At 38.0% G+C, this 20,150-nt stretch overlaps 1 protein-coding gene across 8 annotated transcripts in view; it reads right to left on the bottom strand.

Moving 5' to 3' along the window:
* Nucleotides 1-20,150, bottom strand: part of GALNT18 (polypeptide N-acetylgalactosaminyltransferase 18) — a 318,319-nt gene that overhangs the window by 139,307 nt on the left and 158,862 nt on the right. For all 8 annotated transcript variants that reach the window (XR_010389479.1, XM_064512992.1, XM_064512991.1 and 5 more), the window contains one exon: nucleotides 13,045-13,211. Coding sequence is in view for 7 of the 8 variants with exons in the window: in XM_064512992.1 (XP_064369062.1) it covers nucleotides 13,045-13,211 (167 nt within the window). In the remaining variant the exon portion in view is untranslated. The remainder of the gene's footprint in view (nucleotides 1-13,044; nucleotides 13,212-20,150) is intronic.

The following is a 20,150-nucleotide window of genomic DNA, read 5'->3' as shown; positions in this document are numbered from 1 at the left end:
AAGTCATATCTTTCAATGTTCCTATATTAGGCCCATAAAATGAAGGTTAGTTCAACCATTTTATTAACTCATCTCCCCTGAGGTTTATCTTTTTATATATTTTAAAAGACTTGTCTTCTTAATTTTGAGCTTTACTAAAAGGGTGGTGAAAAGAACAAACATTGGGCATGGCTAACCTGCACTGAGCACACACTCAGAACTAAGCATCTCTAAAAGTGACTTAGGCTTAGTTTTGCACTCATCTTGCTGGTAGTCTCCTCAGGCCAGTCCCTCAGAAAGGAGCTGAAACTTCTGATGAGAGCTGACAGGATCAGAGACGTTCTGGTTACATCTGCTTTGGGATATACCTCTTTCTTTTAATGGCAAGCCATGTCTAATTCAAGGAGGCAGGATATGTGAGCTCCTGTACTGACCTTAAATCACTGAGGGATCCTTCTCATGTTGTGCTACTTTCTGGACTAGTTATACAACTTTATGGATGATATTTTTCTATGTCACTGGAAAAAAGCTACTTCACACCATAGAATGTGACCTATTAATGAACAAGGAAGTCCTAGGAGGCAGTCAACACCTTTTAAGATCAGCCCTTAAACTAAAACAAAACCCAAAAGCTTTAGACAGGGTTTAGTAAAGATGGAGTGCTGACATAAGCAATTAAATCTCAGCGTCATTTTGAAAAAGCCAACACACCACAACTTAAAAAGAGCTGCTTGTGATAGAAGCTTGAACACTGCAATTATTATACCATTCTCACCCCAGGGACTATGAGTGTACATCTGCAAAGCCAACAGAAAATCCAATTTTAGTGCGCAATAAAATGGTAATTTTGACTGCCTTAAACTAAATTTGCTGAACTGACCATGCCTGCATGATTCCTGAAGCTTTGTAGAGTATTCCAGTTTGTTGTAGGATTTTCTGTGAGAAAAACACGAAGTACTTCGCACTCTTCACAATGTATTTTCAAGGATATGAATTACTAATATTTCCTTCCATAGAACTCTTTCCGGAGCTCCTACTGGTGCATACACTAGGAGAGCCACTTATTCAGATTTCAAATGAGATGTCAAGAGAAAAGGGATCTGTGAAAGTGCAGCTGTATAAATCACTGCTGCATGTCAGGGTCAGCTGAGTATCAGGTGACCTGTACAGTACTGCTATGCACAACTATGCTATGATCTCTTCAGGCTCATAGGCTAAAACTCAAAATGTAAAACTCCCTCATTTCATCTCACATGCCTCTCTCTCTACGATCTAAGGGATCGGTCTAGTGTAATGTTATCTTTGTCCACATATATATTCATAGGGTTTGGATGCTTCTTTTTGAAGTAGTTGAGGTTTCCTGTGATTTCATTATTTTCTGCTGTTCTTCTCTTCTGGAAGACAATTGCTGAAGCAAAGAGACAAACTAGATGAAAATTTTAAAACTTAACCACTGCTTATTTTAGATAGCACTAGCAATGTGAATCTAGACAAAAAAGCAAGATAAGCTGTGTGAATCTCTTCAAACAAAAGCATGTTTCCTTGCTTCTGCACACTGCATTCTTCCCTCTTGTGTCTCTCAATCCCTCCGGTTTGCTAGAGATGTCTTAGGTTCTGTGTGTCTAAGGACAACTATGAATTCCTAACCTCTCTGCTCAACTTTTAGTGAAAAGCTTTTCTCAAATCCCTCTTCTAAAGTTGGACAAATGCTCCAAGTTCAGCTGCCGTAAGATTTGTTCCTAGCTGAATGAGAACCTTCAGTATCTAGCAGTTCTCCAGCTTCCTGCATCTGGGAGACAGAGTTCACCGAGACAACAATTGCGTGGTCTCGGCAAGAATCCATCTTGAACAAAAGGCATTCCAGAAGTTGTCTTGCCTTCATATTCTCAATCCGTTCTTGTTCTTATATGCAACACTGTGCAGCTCCATAGAAATTAATGCTAGTTATGGAATGTGTTTTGTCATACATCAGGAATAAATATGTAAGATTCTGTATGCATGATACAAATCATATACACAATCATATTATTTTTGCAACAGCATTCCTTAAGGTTTATTTATTTGTAAATGTGGGAAAAGGGAAAATAGAAGACATTTCTTTGCAAACTGTGCGTTACCTGATGAGAGAACACAAAATCAGAACCCAATGCTACACAATTTCACTTGCACGTTTAAATCTGATTGTCAAAGGCACAAAGAAGTTTCAAGGGCACAAATATCATTGAAAAGTAATCATAAGCATTTCAAATGAGAAGTATGTTATAAGAAAATGTTTAAAGCTACTTGCTTATGCAATAATTAAGAATAGTGAAGGAAGCCAGGAAAACTTCTAGTCCCAAACAGTAATACACTGCACTCCCTGATGGCAATATATACACACACACACATATATATATATATATAAAATTAATAAAAATCGTTGTTTATCTATGAAAGCTATTTGCAAGCAAAAGAGCTGTCAATTTGTTTTCCTTTCTAGAAGATTGTTTTTTCTTTCTACTTTGTGCACATCAACCAGGACTGAGATCAGGGCAATAAGTCAGGGTTTATAATCATTCCACAGCATGCAAAACTGATGGACCATGTGTTTAGCCACATAAATATCTTCAAGCCTTGTAAGACTTTATCATAATTCAACTAGGTATATGGTATTTTTTCAGCTTCATGAAACATTAATGCTATTTGCAACCTTTACAGAATGCCATAGAGACATGGCAGGAGGCTTACAGGAATACAGCTCCACGCAAGTCCTCCAGCCAGAAGTCTTGGCCTGTCAGATCGTCAGGAGAGCAAGATTTGTCCTGTCCTTATGAAGTTGGTTGCAGAACTTGCTCAAAATACTGAAAGATTTCTAGACATTTGTGAAGATCACAGAGATGATCGAAGGAGAGTTTTTAATATATGACCTGTAACTTCATATGAACTTGCATCTCTATTTCTCTCTAACTAGACTCTAGAAAAAGACTTCTAGTAAGTAGTGCTCATAAGGACTCCGGCAATGAAGGCTCAGCAAAAAAAAGACAGCATCTTTGCCAAGGAAACTGGGTGAGGAAAAACAGGGAGAAATTTTCACACTCTCCCAGACTAACTTCTAAGTCTTCATTTTTCCCATGTTAATAATCAGAAATGGAAATTCTAAATTTTATATCTTAGTTTCATTGCAGTTTCCACAAAGTTTTCAATAGCGCTGAAATAATATATATATAATACTCATGCATATATTTATAGCACAGTTCATCAATTTTTTTCCACATTTCACAATTTATGAATATTAAAATACCAAGAACTATTCACGAGAACGTTTGTATAACCCAAAAGCTTCCCAAATTGCCACTTGAACTGTTATTCAAAATAGGTTACTCTTCCATTGCAAGAAGAAAGCACCATTTGAGTAGCGATGCCACAAATAGCTAACAGTGAATGACTGAAATAAAGTGCTTGCGAGCTGTTTACATGAAACCTGTGATTTAAAGTTTCTTCATCCAACATGCTTAGAGAACACTTTCAAAAATTAAATCCCAAGCAAACGTACAGAAAAAGCCAATTACATAACCTATTAGTATGCCAAAAGAAAAGTCAACTGCAATGAACTGAATTTTGTCCAAAAATCAATTCAAATATCTTTTGATAAAAAGCTCTGTACTTGAACTTCAGACTTACAGTAATTCCACAATGTCTTTAAAACACCTAACAATGCCTATACATGTGCCTTTGTGTACCCATATGGGGCGAACACGTAATTCTAATTCATTCACATATTTTTGTAAACTGCTTCTTATCCTTTGGTGATTATTTAAATATCCTTAAACACTTCCTCAGCTAAAGTTCTTATCATGTCTTGGGCCCTGCAATATATCAACAATTTCCAGATTCTACCATAGGGAAGTTAAAGTGTTTGAAATTATCAGCTCTGGCAGGAAGTTTTATCAGGAATATAAGTTAGGAACTCAGCATTAACATTATGAAAGTTATGTTTTTATTCATTCCTCTTTTAAACAAAAGTATGCTTGGGTTAGGAAGAAGAGGTAAGTAAACTTCAAGAAAGTTCATTTAAAAGATAATTTGTGTTTCTTACCTTACATAAGACACAACCTTTTAATTCCTTTGTCTAACACTTCAGAGTATCCCCCCCAAAACTATAATTATAAATTATAAATCCTATGCTCTTGAGAGGGAAAGAGGAAAAAGTCCTTTAAAAACCTATTCAGGCTTGTAACAGCTTACACTACTAGAATATTTCAAGTACAAATTCTACTGGATGTAAGGAGATCTCTGGATACTTTAAGAAAAAAAGATGTCAAAAGGAAATAAGGCCTTACCAAGCCAGAATCACCTTACTGACATTAACAGATTTTTGCCACTTCTCTCACAAGTTCTATGTGACTATGTCACTACACATAATGACCACAGGCCGGATACATACATTCAGCTGCTACTTAAATTCAGTAAGACCTGTTTGAGAACGCTATCAAATGAAACTGCTCAAGCATACTTGAATGAAGGCAATATAATTCCCTAAACATAAGAGAGTTCTTGGGAAAAAAGAGAGAGGAAAAAAAAAAAAGCGGGGGGGGGGGGGTTCAATGTTTCAATCAAGCCATTTCTGGGAGATCTCTATTCATTTATTTTGAAGATAAAACAAAGCAAAAGTACTGATAACTTGATGAATGCAGCATTTATTCTGGCATTCTCAGAGTCAGGAGGCCACCAGCCTACAACATTTTCCTTCCACAGCACTAGGGGCGACTTCCTCACTGCTACTGACAGAGCTCAAAACTGGTTTGTTCTTACAGAATTTGACAGTGGCCTTTAACACTGTGAGCCACACACGGGTTTTGAATCACACCTGGCATAGGTGATGACATTTCCTTTAAGCTGACTCAAGTCATTCTTCCAGAAGATTTCAAAGTAGCAATAGACGGTTGTTTATCATCACATAGGAACTTCAGCTGTGTTGTCCTTGGGCTTGAATATGATCAGCAAACTGACAACAGGAATTAATGGCTGTACTCACACTAAAGATTGTGTCATGGCAAAACAGACCCAAGGGCTAGGAACAAGACGACACTCACTGTGCACTGCTGTGCTTGACTAACACAGGGAAAGCTCATATGTGAAATGGATTCATATACAAATTGGGACACTCAGATTCAAGCTAAAACAAAGCCACGGTGAAAAACTGGCAGCACAGCTTTCAGTTTCATTTGCTATGAGAAAAAAGTTATTAGAAAGCTATAAAACTGCAGCTGAAATCACCCACTGATTTAGTTTCCTAGCTCCAATTTTTCAGCATTTCCTGCATATTGTACTTCAGATACTCCACTTAACTACTTTCCATTCGGATTAAATATAGTACGTAGACAGTGCTGAGATGACACTTAAATTAGTTCTTCCCACACTGAAATCGGACAGATTATTATTCCGATCTTAAAGCTAAGTTTAATGGAAATGGCCTTGCCTCACTATAAAAAATAACTATCTGGTGATAAGGTATGGAGTTGCATAAAATAACTTCTCTATTCTGCCTACCTTTAAACTGAAAGTAAGGAAAATGCTGGCTTTAGAGGTCGCGGCTCTGTCTTTTTGGTATTCTCTGTATTGAATCTGACATATGAAATGGGTACTTATTAGACTGCAACACTGCACGTTGTTTCTTCTTGAAAGTTGGTAGCATATACAGTTCAAGATAATTTCTGGAATTCTTAGTGAAAAAGAACTGATTTTATTTCCCTAACTACTTTTACATTGGGCCTGAATGAGTGAAATGTTTATTTAAAACACTGAATTAGGAATTCTGTATTGGTCACTAGGTCTCACTGGGATGACTGGAATGAACTGTTGCCAACAGTCAACACACAAACAGAATTACCCTGGGGACGGCCACATACTAATTTTCAACAGCTGGAAGATTCAGTTCATTTTATTATATCAATGTTGGAATCAAAAACTCTATGATGGCGGGAGACTGCAATAAAAGCACTACTGTCCACTGCTGACCTCTGATTTGGACACAGGTCATGCTATCAGCACGCAAACACATTTAAACTGCTTTTCTGACCATACAGACTGAACTATACTATATTGCAGGTGATTAAAATAATTGTTCTTTTGAAAGGCCACTTTGTCACTCCAAACATCTGCTGACCACACACTTTCACAGGGGCAAAAGGTCCAACAAATGTTTGAATTCTTGTGGATGCACTGAAAGAGCCACACCGTAAGGCAGTGGTGAGGGAGCCCCACTTCACTCTCACAGCAGTGGAGCTTTGCTGACCTTCCAAAAAATGAAGGCTTAGGACCTTCCACATTACTTATAAAGAATGGAGAATGTGACAGTTCCCTTTATATAACACAGAAAACTGCATTCAATCTGTTGATTCAATCTGTTTGGAGAGTTTATCAAACTGCCACTGAGGTTTTCATATCATCGTAATTTCTATGCTACAGATTAGAGTCTTACCTCCAGCAAGGGATGCCATTTTCCCCACCCTCTGTGTAACTGAGTGCAAGTCTTCACTCGAGTCTGATGCAGTATGGAGTTCAGATATGGGAGGGTTAAGAAACACTAATCTAAAAGGATATGATATAATTATTAGTAAATGAAGGCAAAAAAAAAAACAGAAAAACATGTCTGAAAAGAAGGAGTTAAGAGAGAAAAAGGGGGAAGACAGCAGAATGAGAAAAATATGCCACAAAGGAAGGAGAGAATACTGTTGGGAGAAGGAAGAAGGCATGGATGGACCAGTCAGGCAGAAGTTTAATTAATGGGGCTAAAGGCCAGGGGTAGCTGAATGATGAGATGGGAAAAATGGAGTAGACTATAGTTTTTTAAAAAGAGGGGTAAATATTGAGGTGGAGGAGAAGATAAGAGGAGTAGGTGCACTGAAGTTTGAGAGTATGGAAAATGGAGAACCTGACTGAAGGACACAAGCTAATATAAAGAAGGATCAGGTGCATGGAATGGGCGTGAGGAAAGGAACATCTGAAAAAGAGTGGACTGCCAGGGTGGAGTGAAGAAAAGGAAAGCAGACTGCGGGAACAAAGAGCAAGAGTACGGATCACCACTAGAGGAAACTGTCCTTATATTTATCTCACAGTCTGTTTAGATTAGTGGTTCCTAATTTTTTCCACAAGAGGTTAGAGCTGTGTGGCCACTCATCGTTGGGATATGAACAAAAGTGCGAACATATTCCACCCCCTTCCACCTCAGAACAAGACTAACATTCCTCTATCTGCTGCAATCTCCTAACTTACTCTGCCTTCTGAAACATCTTGTCACGGGACTACCTTTTGCTTCTGTTTATTTTCTTCTTATGTATTTTCAGATTCATCCACAGTAGCTGGCACAGAAGCTAAGGCACATCTCACTGCTGTCCTAGCATCAGCACAGAGTATGTAGTAGTAAACACTGGCTCAAAGAATTGTCTTATTTCATTTGTTAAAGTCTTAGTGCAAAATGTTACTATGCAAGTAAAATGTACAGTTTGTAACAATGCCAAAATCTGTTTTCAGATGTACAAAGGAGACCAATTTCCTAGTCTATACATAAAACACATGCTTTTTAGCACCTGACTCCTAACTAGCATTACACAGCCCTCTCTCATGTAAATCTTTGCTAACACCACCACCAAGTTTGCCTGTGTAAAGTTTGACTGTGTGATAATGATTTCAAAACCACGGCCTTTACCTGATGGGAGGAACGAATCTATACAGATAAAGCAAAGCCTTCACAACGCACAAACCATGGCCCAAAACTGAATGCAATGCTGAATAAAGTTTGATTTTTCATGTTTTTATTTGCCTTTATATTTTGCTGGGGCTGAGGTAGGAGAAAAAAATTTTCAGAAAATTTTTTCTTCTTGAACTTGAACAAGAAGCCAAATAGAAGGACAGCAATCCCTAAAAACTTCTCCAGGAGACTGTTATTAATAGGTTTGTAAAAATCAACACTCTATTTTGTCTGGTCTGCAGGTAAGCTGTCTTCAAGTTACGCTATAACAGGAAATTTAGCATGCTTTTGGATGGTACTTTTGTCATTTATTGATAACTACTTACATAAAGAAAATAATTTAGACAATCTTCTATTCCCAAATATCTCTTAAAAGATAACTAAAAAAGAAACAAGGGTTTCCAATTAAAATGTTGGCTCTGGGTGCTTTTTGAAAAGCTTCTTTTTATTCAATATTTTGAGAACAATGTCACAAATCTCTCAAAGGTAACACAGTTGCATATGACCCCCCTTCTACGACTCCATACTACTTCTCTCCAACACTGCAAATCATAAAATTAGCGTCCTATGATACCCAGCATTCTTACTGCAATTCAATAGCAGTGTTAATGGAAATCTCTGAGCACAGAATGAGAATTATTCAACTAAACATGTCAGAACACTGCATTCATAAGTAATGATTCAAAGAAAAAGCAAGAAACCTTATGAAATCTGAACCTACTGCAACACTCATCGTGAACTTTAATATGAAAAATTGCCATAGAGAAAGATAATTATTGCTATAATATTAAATTTTATAATAAATACCCTGGACACATTAATGCACACTGCCACACCACAAAGCTGAACACACCAGAGCTCATGGTGACTTTTTTAAATACATTTCTAACCAGCTGAAAATATCATCAAGAGGTTCTTCACAATGCAAAGAGCTCAAAGCCAGGAAAAAGACTCAAAAGCCAAGATAGTATTCCACTGGCAAAGAAGGTCACCGCCCTCTTCCCATAGGGCAGAATGGCACAAGCAACAGTTCCTGTAGTTTCCGGCTCAGCGAATGCTTTTTCTAAATATATTTCTGAGGACTAGTTAACTGTTAGCAGTCCTGGGGAGGGTCACTTAAAGGTGTTTTAATGCCTTATCTTTGCAAAACCCTCTCCTTAATTCCACTGATCCAGCTGGAAATCTCTGCCACTTCTGAAATCAAAATGAATAAATATTTTTATTGCCAAGATATAAACTAAGGAGCACGTGATCTCTGAAAGGCAAACAGCATTCCTGAGGAGACCGGGAAAGATTCTGATCTGACATACAGCACAAAGTACAGTAAGGCAGCCTAAATCAGTGAAGTTACTCTAGTTTACATCAGTACAACTGAGACCAGAATGAAAAACACTAATATATGGTTGTTGCTTTTTTTCTTTTTTTAAATGAATTTCTTGTTCTTGTTTTAATGCACCTGTGCAGTCACTGATGCACTTCTAATTTTTTAACCTGCAATTGAAGTAAATATTAATAGCAATGTACCTGACAGCATATATAAAACACTTAAATGTTATGCTTATCAGAATTCCATAGGAAAAGATGGTATAATGAAATGCATACAATAAGCTGTGGAGGACTGGCTTGAGGGCAGAGGTCATGTGAAGATTGAACAACTAAAGGAAGCAGAACTAAGTGCATATCGCACACAGTTGATGTGAGCCAAGTCCCGTATGAGAGTAAAAACAGCTAGAGCCAAGGACACATTGTCCTTGGCTCCAAGGTGTTATCAATGATTAGTCCTGGGAACTTGCGGGTGATGTAATGCAGAAGTTGCTGGGTAAACCAAATTGCTGTTACCAATAAGGAGCTCAGCTTTTGCAATATGTATGAGCCTGATTAGTCCTATACTATATAAAGAAAGACCACGCCTAATAAAGTTGAAGTACGCTGATCACTCATATTGAGCGTCTGGGTCTTCCCTCCGTCGGCTCCTCCCGTGCAAGTTTCCAACAATAAGCCATGTGAACTGCTTTATTAAAATAAAGGATCAAAATTTTGGGACCTGTTAAATCTATTTTCTGCTTTCAAATGGCACAGGCTGGCATTTTCACAATTTGCTAACTTGAAACATTTATTTAAAAAAAGAGGAAGCTTCACAAACAGATTAATTGAGGTCTCCTGAAACATAATTAGGAACTTAAATAACTGCACTAAGGTTTAGAAAAAGTCATAGATAATTTGCTTGACATGCCCCAAAGCACATGAAATAAAATACTTTAACTTAAATACATCAAGACAAAGGTACGGACTTTGGCCATACACTTGAATATACTGTTTCTGAAATTAGCCTGATGGAATTTTAAGCAGCAAACAGTTCTTCCATTGCTCTTTCCCGAAAGTCACAGAATGCTAAATTAACTGAAATCGGAAAAAATTCAGGTGTTCATAAATAGGTATGGAACTTGTCCCACAGCAAGAATTTACACCAGTTTAAACCCCAATATCACTTTACCCTTGGAAGTAGGCAATACAGGTACCCTCTGGTAGTGCCAGTCATCTACACCTTGCCTGATCGAAGTTGCTTTATCTAGTCACTTTCTGTACTGTAATGTTTCCCACCTATAAGATCCATGGCTGCGGCATCACTGAAAAAGTCTTATAGCAAGTTCTGGAGATTGCCAGCCCCACCAAAAGTTCGAAAGTAAGCATATTGCTTATGATTATGCTTCTGCCAGGCCTCTACAAGAGGAAAAGTCTGGAGCCAGATGCAAGCATGAATGAAGCTTTTACCCCCTCAGGTAACAGGACAGGGAAACCCAGACTAACTCAGTTATCTTACAGGCAGCAACATTCCCAAACTAAAGAGCCACTAACAACAATAACAACAAAGAAGAATGACACTAAATATAAAGGATTAGTTTCAGTCATGCTAGAAGGGAGGAAAAAAAATGAAAATAGAATATTGTAAAAGCAGAAGTACATTGTGAAATAAATATTTTAACATTTAAACTAGAAAAGCCCATAAATCATCTTTAGAATTGCTCCCTTTCCTACCTACCATCCATCCTCTCCAAAAGGATGCCTATTGCCAGATCCTCAGCATATATTATGGGATAAAGAGGACTGTAGGAATCTAACTTGCTACTGCAGGGAAGAGACACCACAAAAGGGGTTAGAGGAGCACCAGAAAATCCTGCATGGACTTGACATTTTCTAGGAGACTAAGTATTGTTCTGCACAATGTGATTTTGTATAGAATGACACATAACGTCAAGCTAAGGCAGCCAAAGCAGAGGTTACCTTCCCGTCAATTTCTGTCTTCCTGTTTGAGGTCAGGAATCTAAGGATTTGGGGCATGGGAGGGTAAGAAAGATAAGCCCAAATAAAAGGTACAGTCAAAAAAATATGGTACCGTACAGTACTAACACTGGTACCAATACAAGATGTGGTTGAATGGGTCTTTCTAAAAGATTAGGTGCTTCCCGTAATTTCTTATCTATTTCAGATAAGAAATAAGGAAAAGAATTATTCTGACAAGCCCATAGACCGGACTGCAAAAAGCGTGTGTGTTAGGCAGCCATACTGACAGGCTCTCAGAAACACTGACATTTCTGACATTGCTCTGTAATTTACTTACTGGAGTAACTGCCAGTAACTTCTAGAAAATCAGACTCTAGCTGTAGAAACCCTTGAAAACTTCTTTTTCGGCCAGATTATTTTTCTTCTTCTATGACTTCCTCACGGCCAGCTCCTCTGAGGACAGAGGCCTCAGGCACTGCAGCAGCAATACCCAACCAAATTCATTCAGCTCTTGGCATATTAACAGGACCTGTCTGAAAGATGCATGGATGAATTTTTACAAACGCATCCCAGAGTCCAAGCCTACTAATTGAAGTTGTACTTCAAATGTTTTCCAATTAAACTCGTGTATTGCATCAGCGAGGGGAAGAGGGGAAATTAAGGCAAGTAAGAGTGCATCAGTAAAATCATGTGTCAAATGGCACCTGAACTACATTTTGAAACAAAACCTACCCCAGTTCACCAAAATGTTTGTGAACCACATACATGTTTCTGAATCATGTGTGTGCATGTGCATGCATGATTTTAACTTCCCCCACAGTTTGCTGTTGCACATGATTTTTCTTTTATTTCACTGCACTGCTACATCACAAATTGTGCTATAAACTAAGAATAACAACCCATAAATTCTGCATGCCGATTTACTCACACTATTCCATGAGTAGGTGTTTCAAGAAAAGCTTCGTCAGCCTTAGTTGACTCTAAATGTAGCATTATTCACTGAGACTGGAATTAGATTTGACATAAACTTAAATCAAGTTCTTGGGTTGTGTGTACTTTAAGGAGTGAGGATTTTACTTTTTCCTTCATTGATAGCCAGCGGAAGAGGAGGTGGTGAAACATATAGCCTGAAGAGGAAAACTGATTTATTTGCTTCCTACTAAATTTCTGGTCTATACAAATCTGACATAAATCTGTGACTAGCAGCAAGTCCCAGGATCCAGTCACAGGGATCACACAGCAGCTATAATGATGGTAAGGACAGGAGAAGCCCTTTGTTCAGCATTCTGCTTGGGCAGGATAAATTCAGATTCTTCTTGTATTTTAGGATTTCAAAATTAACCCCCCAGCAGAGACAAATCTTTCTATAATTTCAGCATCATGTGTACAGATGATTAACATTTCATTAGTAACCTTGCCAGAGAATAAGACTCGTACACAATGCTCAGCATGGCCTGACAACCACCTAGGCAAGTACTGAGCAATCAGAAATGAAAAGTTCAGTCCTTCAGACCACGGAGAATAAAATCTGCTTGAGGACATACAGTAGAAAAGCAGCAAGGTAAATGTTGGCAATGAGAACCTAAAAACAGGCAAAAGGAAAGGAAAGAGTAGGAAAAAGAGGGAGAAGGAAATGGCAATCTAAAGGAGATATTTAAAAAACACAGGAAGATGCTTTATACAAAGAAGTGAGTAAGCACATGGAAGCACACAACTGAAACAGGAAGAGCACAGAAAGCAGATTATCTTCAAAGCACACGAGTGCTACGAAGCGTAAAATGTCTTTCTTAGGTCTCTGATCTCTAGTTACACTTAGTATTTTACTTACCAGGACCTTAAATGTATAGAAACAACATTCTGTTTTTGTACACACTCTTTTTACATGCCCCACTTGTGTGTATTTAAAGACAAAGCCCAGCAGGCTGTGGGATGAGGAAAAGAGAAAATATGCTGACACTATTTAAAATGCTAATAGCATGACTCAGAGCCACAATTCAAGGATTCTTACGTATGATCCAATCTGTATGAAAAAAAATCCAATCAACAACTCTTACCATTATTACTGTTATCATCCACTAAAATAATCTCTTTGAGCAGGTGAGCTGGAGTCCGGTCAATAGCAGAATGGATGGAGCGCAGAATCACTGAGAGCGCTTCATTAACAAATATGAATACAATGCTGACCTCGGGGAGCCTGTCAGGAAATGTAAGGTTTCTGCACCTGAAGAAAAAGGTAAAAAAATAAAGATGTAAACTGTTGGGAGTCACAGTGTCAACACAAACAGGTTCAGAAAAATCTATCCCCAGCAATAACAATGATAAATCAGCTTTTGTAGGCAGGGATCAGAAGGTCCCCATACCTGCTCAGAGCAAGCACAGGCAAGAACCAGATGACCTTCCATCTAAAAAAGGAATTCTTGAAAACAGTTTCCTGAAACAGCCTGTGCAACTAAGGGCTAGAGTTAATTCACTTTTCCACGCAAGGCCCACAACAGTGAAAAAATAGTTTGCAAACCAAATGTAAACTCCTGTCTAAATGCAGTTCCCAGCTGCAGTTGTTCACAATGTCTTTCTGGACAGTGCAAATAGGACAAAGCAGAGTTAGTCCCAAAGCTTCAAAAAGCATCTTCTTGAATAGCCAAGATAATTACTTTTGCTATAGAATCTACCAGCAATTGCCATCAAGATCAGGAACTTCCTTCTCAACTCAGTAAAAACATAGTGAAAGACCCAGCTCAAAAGAACATCCTGTTACAAGAACTAAGACAGACAGCATAGCCAAAAAACAGGTACAAGGATGGGAACTGACCTTCAAAAGCTCATTCAAGAATTTTAAGTAGATTGCGGAATACTTGTATAGCCTGGTAGGTTTTTCTGCGTGTGTGTTTTATTTATATTTTGACCATGTTCCCAGTTGCTGATGCAAACAGTGTTATGAAGGTGCTGCCCATCACTTCAAAGTTGCTCAGTGTTTATTTTCTTTCCTTCATTTCAGAAAGGATTCAATTTCTCTATTTTTATGAAGAGCAGAAAGTCCTTTTTCCAGCTTGTACCTTTTAATTTGTGAGCAAATGTTTGCTTTTTAATAAAACCAGAAGCTTATTAAGCAAAAGTAATTAACTACTTTTCTCTGAAACTTAGTATTTTAATGCCACACTTCTGAGCAACACTTAATTCTACCTTTTTTTCCTCAGATCTGAAAGTATTTACCAGGATGAAAAACAGCCCATTTCAGACCAGCTACTCCCTTTTTAACAGGACTGAGGCCACAGGCTGATCCAGACACCATTTCCAGATAGGTTCTGTAGATGCAAATGATGGATGTTAATGCCTTTCTCCGTCTTCAGACAACACTGAAGTGGTTATCTTTGAAGATGCCTAGATTCACTCCAGCCAGGAACTGCCGAAGGCTGTGGATGGAGTCACAATTCTCAAATCATGCTTAAATATGATTACTTAATTTGGTCTTCAACCAGAAGAGAAAGCATAGCATTTTTTGTTTTTTTTATTTAATCTGCAGAGACAATACAGGAAAGCAGCAAGTAAATATTCCTCTTCACATGTTGGATGTCACAAAAATTAAGTTTGATCACGATGAGGAATTTAAATGCATGTTTTTAAAGCTTCTAAAAAGGGTCAGGATAAAGGACACATGACATCCAGAAATACAGACACATGGAGAATATTCAAAATTCAGGGGGTCATCCAGTTTTCTCAATTCAGTCACTAGTTTGAAATTGCTGGAAATCACATTAAAGTTCTTTCATATTTTAGGCCCTTTTTCCTCCGTCACCACATGAAAGAATTATATAGACATGCAAAACAGAAAACAGTCTTGAAAAAGTTAGGACAAGCATTTGTCTTAAAAGGGTGCAGGTTTTATTTTTAAATGAGTTGGCTCAGTCATCTTTAAGAGTCAAATAAGAAACCCATTTACAGAGATTCACAGCTTTCTGTTCCACTGCATCAGTACGAGAATGAAGCAATTACAATGGCATTTGGATTTACTGATTCCCACTTGTAGCTTGATCTTTTGGCAGTATAACAAATCAAAACTTACTTTCCAAAAGCAGATTGTATTTCTACTGACATATTAGTCTCTTACTTGTACCGAAAAGAAGGCTTTCAAGTTTTAAGGATCAGATGGAAATGTATTCTTTGAAGCTTTCAACAGATCTGAAACAATGTCACTTTTTTTTGAGTGCCACTGGACAGCAGATCTGAAACAATGTCACTTTTTTTTGAGTGCCACTGGACAGCAGATAAAAATGTAACAGCTTGTGGAAGCGTCAATTATAGTCAACTGCCTTTTTTTTTTTTTTTTTTTTTTTTTTTTTTTTTAAGTAAATGCCAATTCATTTAAGACAACTCAACAAAATCTCACTGTTCTTCAAAAATCAGTGGCTACAACCTTGTAAAGGCTTATGTTTGGACCTCCTCTATATTGGGCCTTTTCAAGTGGGTGCAGTCATGATTCTCAGTGGTTTTGGTGGGTATTGCTGGCAATCAGGATTTTCTAAGAAGGACTTATCACTAGGTTCACAAAGGAAACCCAAGTACTGCAACTTTCAGCCAAGTTGTATGTAGCCTGTAAAGTACATAGCTGCTGAGAAGTGCACATACAAGGCAGGAAAGCAGGAGCACAGGCAGAATGAGGTGCTGAAGAATGGCATTTAAATAAACCACTGTGTTAAACAAGGAACTTGCTGAGGCAATTAATAGAGAAAATGCTCATTTAGAGTACTTAAAAGCTTTTCCCGTGCAGGACTGTGGTCCCTCAATATTATTCAGTGCTATAGGCCCTTTCCTAGAGATAGGAACCTGGGTATTTTTGTTCCAAATAAAAGACTACAATGAGGAGCTGCTTTTTCTTTCAGAAGACAACTAGTGTAAGGTAGAACTGGTTTTCTGTTCTGGATGACAAAAAAACCCAACCAAACAAGAAAAACCCCTTGCTTTTCTATCATAAATCCAGTAGGCATAAACTGAAACATTCAAACAAAATTTCTGCTTCTGAGATTTCTTCCTTCCATTTAAGGTAAGTGATTTGTATCATAATTCCTAACTGTATTCATTAACTTTTTTACAAATCAGATCACACTGGACAGGATTTTCCATTGCCTGGCACCTTTTGAAGTCAAGAACAAAGTCAAGAGAAAATGACATTTGACTCCTGTTTTGCCCCAGGATATAATAAAAGACAACTGCATAAGATACAAGAGAACATAATTAGGATCCCACTGTGTCTAATCTCTTTAGTCCTTGTCAAACGGATTCTTTTTCAATGCAGATACATTCCTAAACCGAGTTGTCCCCCCCATTCAGACTCATTTATTATCTTTACCTCCAGCTTGAAGTCACTTTTTCATTGTGGACAATTTAAAAAATTTATATTTTCATGCCTACATTTTTCTTCATACCAGAAGGAAAGAATAAAAGTTATCTACTTTTGTTGTTACCAAATTGGAATTAAACCCACATATCTCTGACTGCGCACAGAACAGAGAATTTGTATAGTTTCACAAATAAGTCTATCCTCTTCATGCTATATTTTATGTTGAATAGAATTCCATTATTCTAGGAATGAACAAGAAATAGCTATAGAAAAAGTGTGTGTGTGTGTGTGGGTGCATGCGCATGTGCAAGTCAAACATACACTGAAAGTGTACAAAGGGATAAAACTGCATTGCTCAAAATCTTAGATCCAGTAAGTCCTAAGAATTGAATGGTTGCATGGCAACAAGGAACTTGCAAGTTTTAATGCCAGCTCTGCCTTTGACTCATTTGAGGGCCTTGGACAAGACCCCTAACTTGCCTGTATCTGAGACACCGCTCTTTGCAAAGTGTGGCTATCACTAGTAACTAATTCACAGAAGCATTGAGCATATTTCAGTATTATGATTAAATGATTCTTAAATGTAAATTCTAAATATTATTAATAATTATAATAGCAAGTATCATCACAATGTAGCTGAAAAATTACCTCCAGCAACCAACTCTACTAAATTACATTGGACTAAAGTAACAGTTGCCATGGTTACTAGAAATTAAGAGAAATTCCTGGTGTTCTATATCAAGCACAACTCTGGTAAATGGAGGAGAGAATACATTAGAAATCTTTTTTCAGATATTCGTCCATAAGAAAAATATATTCATCCAGAATATACACATTATGCTAAAGCAATTCAATCAGTCACATTAAAATTAGTTTAAAACAACTAGAACAGAGAAAGAATGTTTTCCTGAATTAACTTATATTTGAGATCTTCTACAAATATGTACATATATGGTGGAAAAGAATTATGGTTCTCCAGTTTTTTAGAACCTTTCACCTAAGAGTTGCAGTAGTATCATAGCCAAACAACAGTACCAGAACACCTGAGGAACGCTGTTTTGTATTTTGACCACTACTACATCAGCTATAGCACTTTTTTTTTTTTTTTTTTTGAATAAAGGATGAAGTAATACATGTGGGTAAAACAAATGGGGTTAAGGTATCCTTCCTAAAAACTCATACGGGAGGATGCGTTAGTTCAAACAGAGTAATAATTTCTCAAAAGCACAAGCAGAAACAGAGCAGTACTTTCCCCGTGACTTGGTAACATTTTATCATCAACCAAAACGGCAAACGGAAGTTCAAGATGTATGGGAGGAAAGAAAAGCCTGATCATTCTTCATTTCTTCTTTCACTACTATCAGTACTTTAAGTGTTAATTGAACTGTGCTAACAAAGCTGACATTGCAAAACACGTAAAAAGTGCCTCCCCCCAACCCTGATCCTTTGGGATTATCATCTATTACAGAACTATAGCCAACAAGACGCCAAACTATTTCTGCTATGAATTTATAGACCTTGAGGTGCGGTCATAACTTTCCATCATGAGGGAACACAGACAGGCACGCAATTGTGTAAGTAATTTGCAGAGTTACCATTAATTATAAAAACAGGTATGGACAAATCTTTTTTCTCCTGACACAACTCCCTAAAAAAAAAAAAAAAGAGGAATCAGTTCATGGTCTCCTAAGCATCTTACAGCATAGATTTAAGAGTAACAGATTACTCCTTTTAATAAAACCTATTCATGTCCATCAAATTATACCATAAAGTTCCATTTTTTTCTTGATACTTAAAATCAAGACCTTTGTCTGAATAAAACAGTAAGAACAGTAAACTGGGAGTTGATGATTTCAGTAAAACTCCCTTTTATATGAACATGAGAACTATGTGTAGGTATTTGGGCAAAAATTGTTAGTCTCTTACAGCATCATGCAGGGATTATTCTGAGTACTTTCTAATGTAAATGTCTGCCAAGGGAAAGAACTATAGCACATTCACACAGTTATGACATATTAAAGAGAGCGAGCGAGCACACGAGTGAGGATGAGAGAGTGAGAACTGTTTATCACATCACATTTCTTTTAAGTTAACAGAGATAGTGAGGATCAAAACCAGTAACTGGACACCAGCAACGTTCATTATTAACTTAGGCTATTATAGCATCTTGGAGACTGCAGCTGATTTGGTATCACTGTTAGCGATACGAAATCACTCTGGAACAGCCATTTGAGCAGACATATACAGACAGGAAACACTGAAGCACAAACCAGAATCACAGAGGGTGGCCACTCCATCAGCACACCCCACTGCTATGACAGTGCCAACAGACAGCTTGCCAACAGGCAAAAGCGAGACAAGAAAAAGAAGAACCAAAGGTAGAGAAAGGAGGGAAAAAGAGTGGGAAGAATGCCAGAAATAAACATTAGGTATTCAACAAGAACACTGAATAATTTGGTAGTCTTAGGACTTCTGTCCAAAATAATCTATTAGGTAAAGGACCAGGCTTAGGTGCCCTTTATAAAGAATTCCTTTGAAACGTCAAATATTCTGTGTAATATTTATGCTACCCTTCATGCATACGGACAACAGAACTCAGCCTAAAATTAACATGGAGCCAAATACATCACTAGCATAATTCAGATATACCTGAACGGCATAACAGGACAGACCGACTTGACGGATGCACAGTAACTGAAGCCTGGGCTAATGGAACGTAAGCGTGCAGGAGTGCGGCTAACATGCAAACGGCTAACTTTAACCCCACAATTCGGGATCACATGCTGTTCTTGTAACAATTTTAATAAAGGAGAGTCTACAGGCTCATGTAAGTCTGGGGCTGCCTTGCACACTACCTCTCTGTATACCACCACAACACCAACGCACATTTTAGACTTGCATGCCAATGAACAGTTTTAGTACTAAAAGGCAGCAGCAGCCCCCTCCGCCCAGCCAGCTAATACTTTTCCCCGCTATCCTGTGTTCATGTTTGCATTCACGGGATATCCCACCTGCTCAGTTTGTGCCCAGTTCATCACAAGCCTAATCCCGTTCCTTTTCAAGGCTTTTACCACTGTCCCTTTCTGAACTGAGCCTCGAAGTAACACAACTTGTGATTGGTGAACTGTTTGAAAACAAGAAGTAGCTACTAAACGGCCAAAGCCTTTCTCTGCAAAGGAAAGGGAACATCTCCTCTGCACTTTTCTAGATGCCCAGCTACACTGAGTCAGCTGGGAGTCAGTGAGCCAAACTGAGTCAGTCAGTCTAACCTGCTGCAAGCCAAATGCTATACAATTTAGTACTCTCCAAAACCAGACAAAAAGCTATCTCTGCTTTAAATGTTTCTTTTCCTCCACTGCCTTTCCTGCCTTCACTTTCTCATGCAAATACTGTTTTTACCAATGCAAAAGAAATTTGGCATTGACTGAAGTTACACTCATTGAAAAAGTTGCTTTATGCCTATGGGCCAGCTCCTTCATATCGTACGTGCTATGCAGGAGCAAAATTCTACAAAATAATTGCTTTGCTGGGGTCCTACCGCGCACCTCTTTTTCCACTGTCCTTCACTGTCTCATCCCTACGTAAGAAAAGACAATGTTATCTCTCTTTCACAGACGTGCTTCAGGGGACTAGATCAGGCAAAACAAACCAACCAACCCCTCTCACCCCCCAAACACATTAAAGGCAACAAAGTAGAAGCCTAATACTGCATTCACTCAAAAGGAGATGTGGTGCACAGCTTTGGGATCCCTAAAAACCCTGACTTTTAATGACATATTTCTGTGTGAGCTTGTTCAACATTTCACTCAGAACAAGGTTTGTGGG

Source organism: Dromaius novaehollandiae, chromosome 5 (genome assembly GCF_036370855.1).
Source record: "Dromaius novaehollandiae isolate bDroNov1 chromosome 5, bDroNov1.hap1, whole genome shotgun sequence".
Lineage (NCBI taxonomy): Eukaryota > Metazoa > Chordata > Aves > Casuariiformes > Dromaiidae > Dromaius > Dromaius novaehollandiae.
This window is presented reverse-complemented; position numbering and strand designations above follow the sequence as displayed.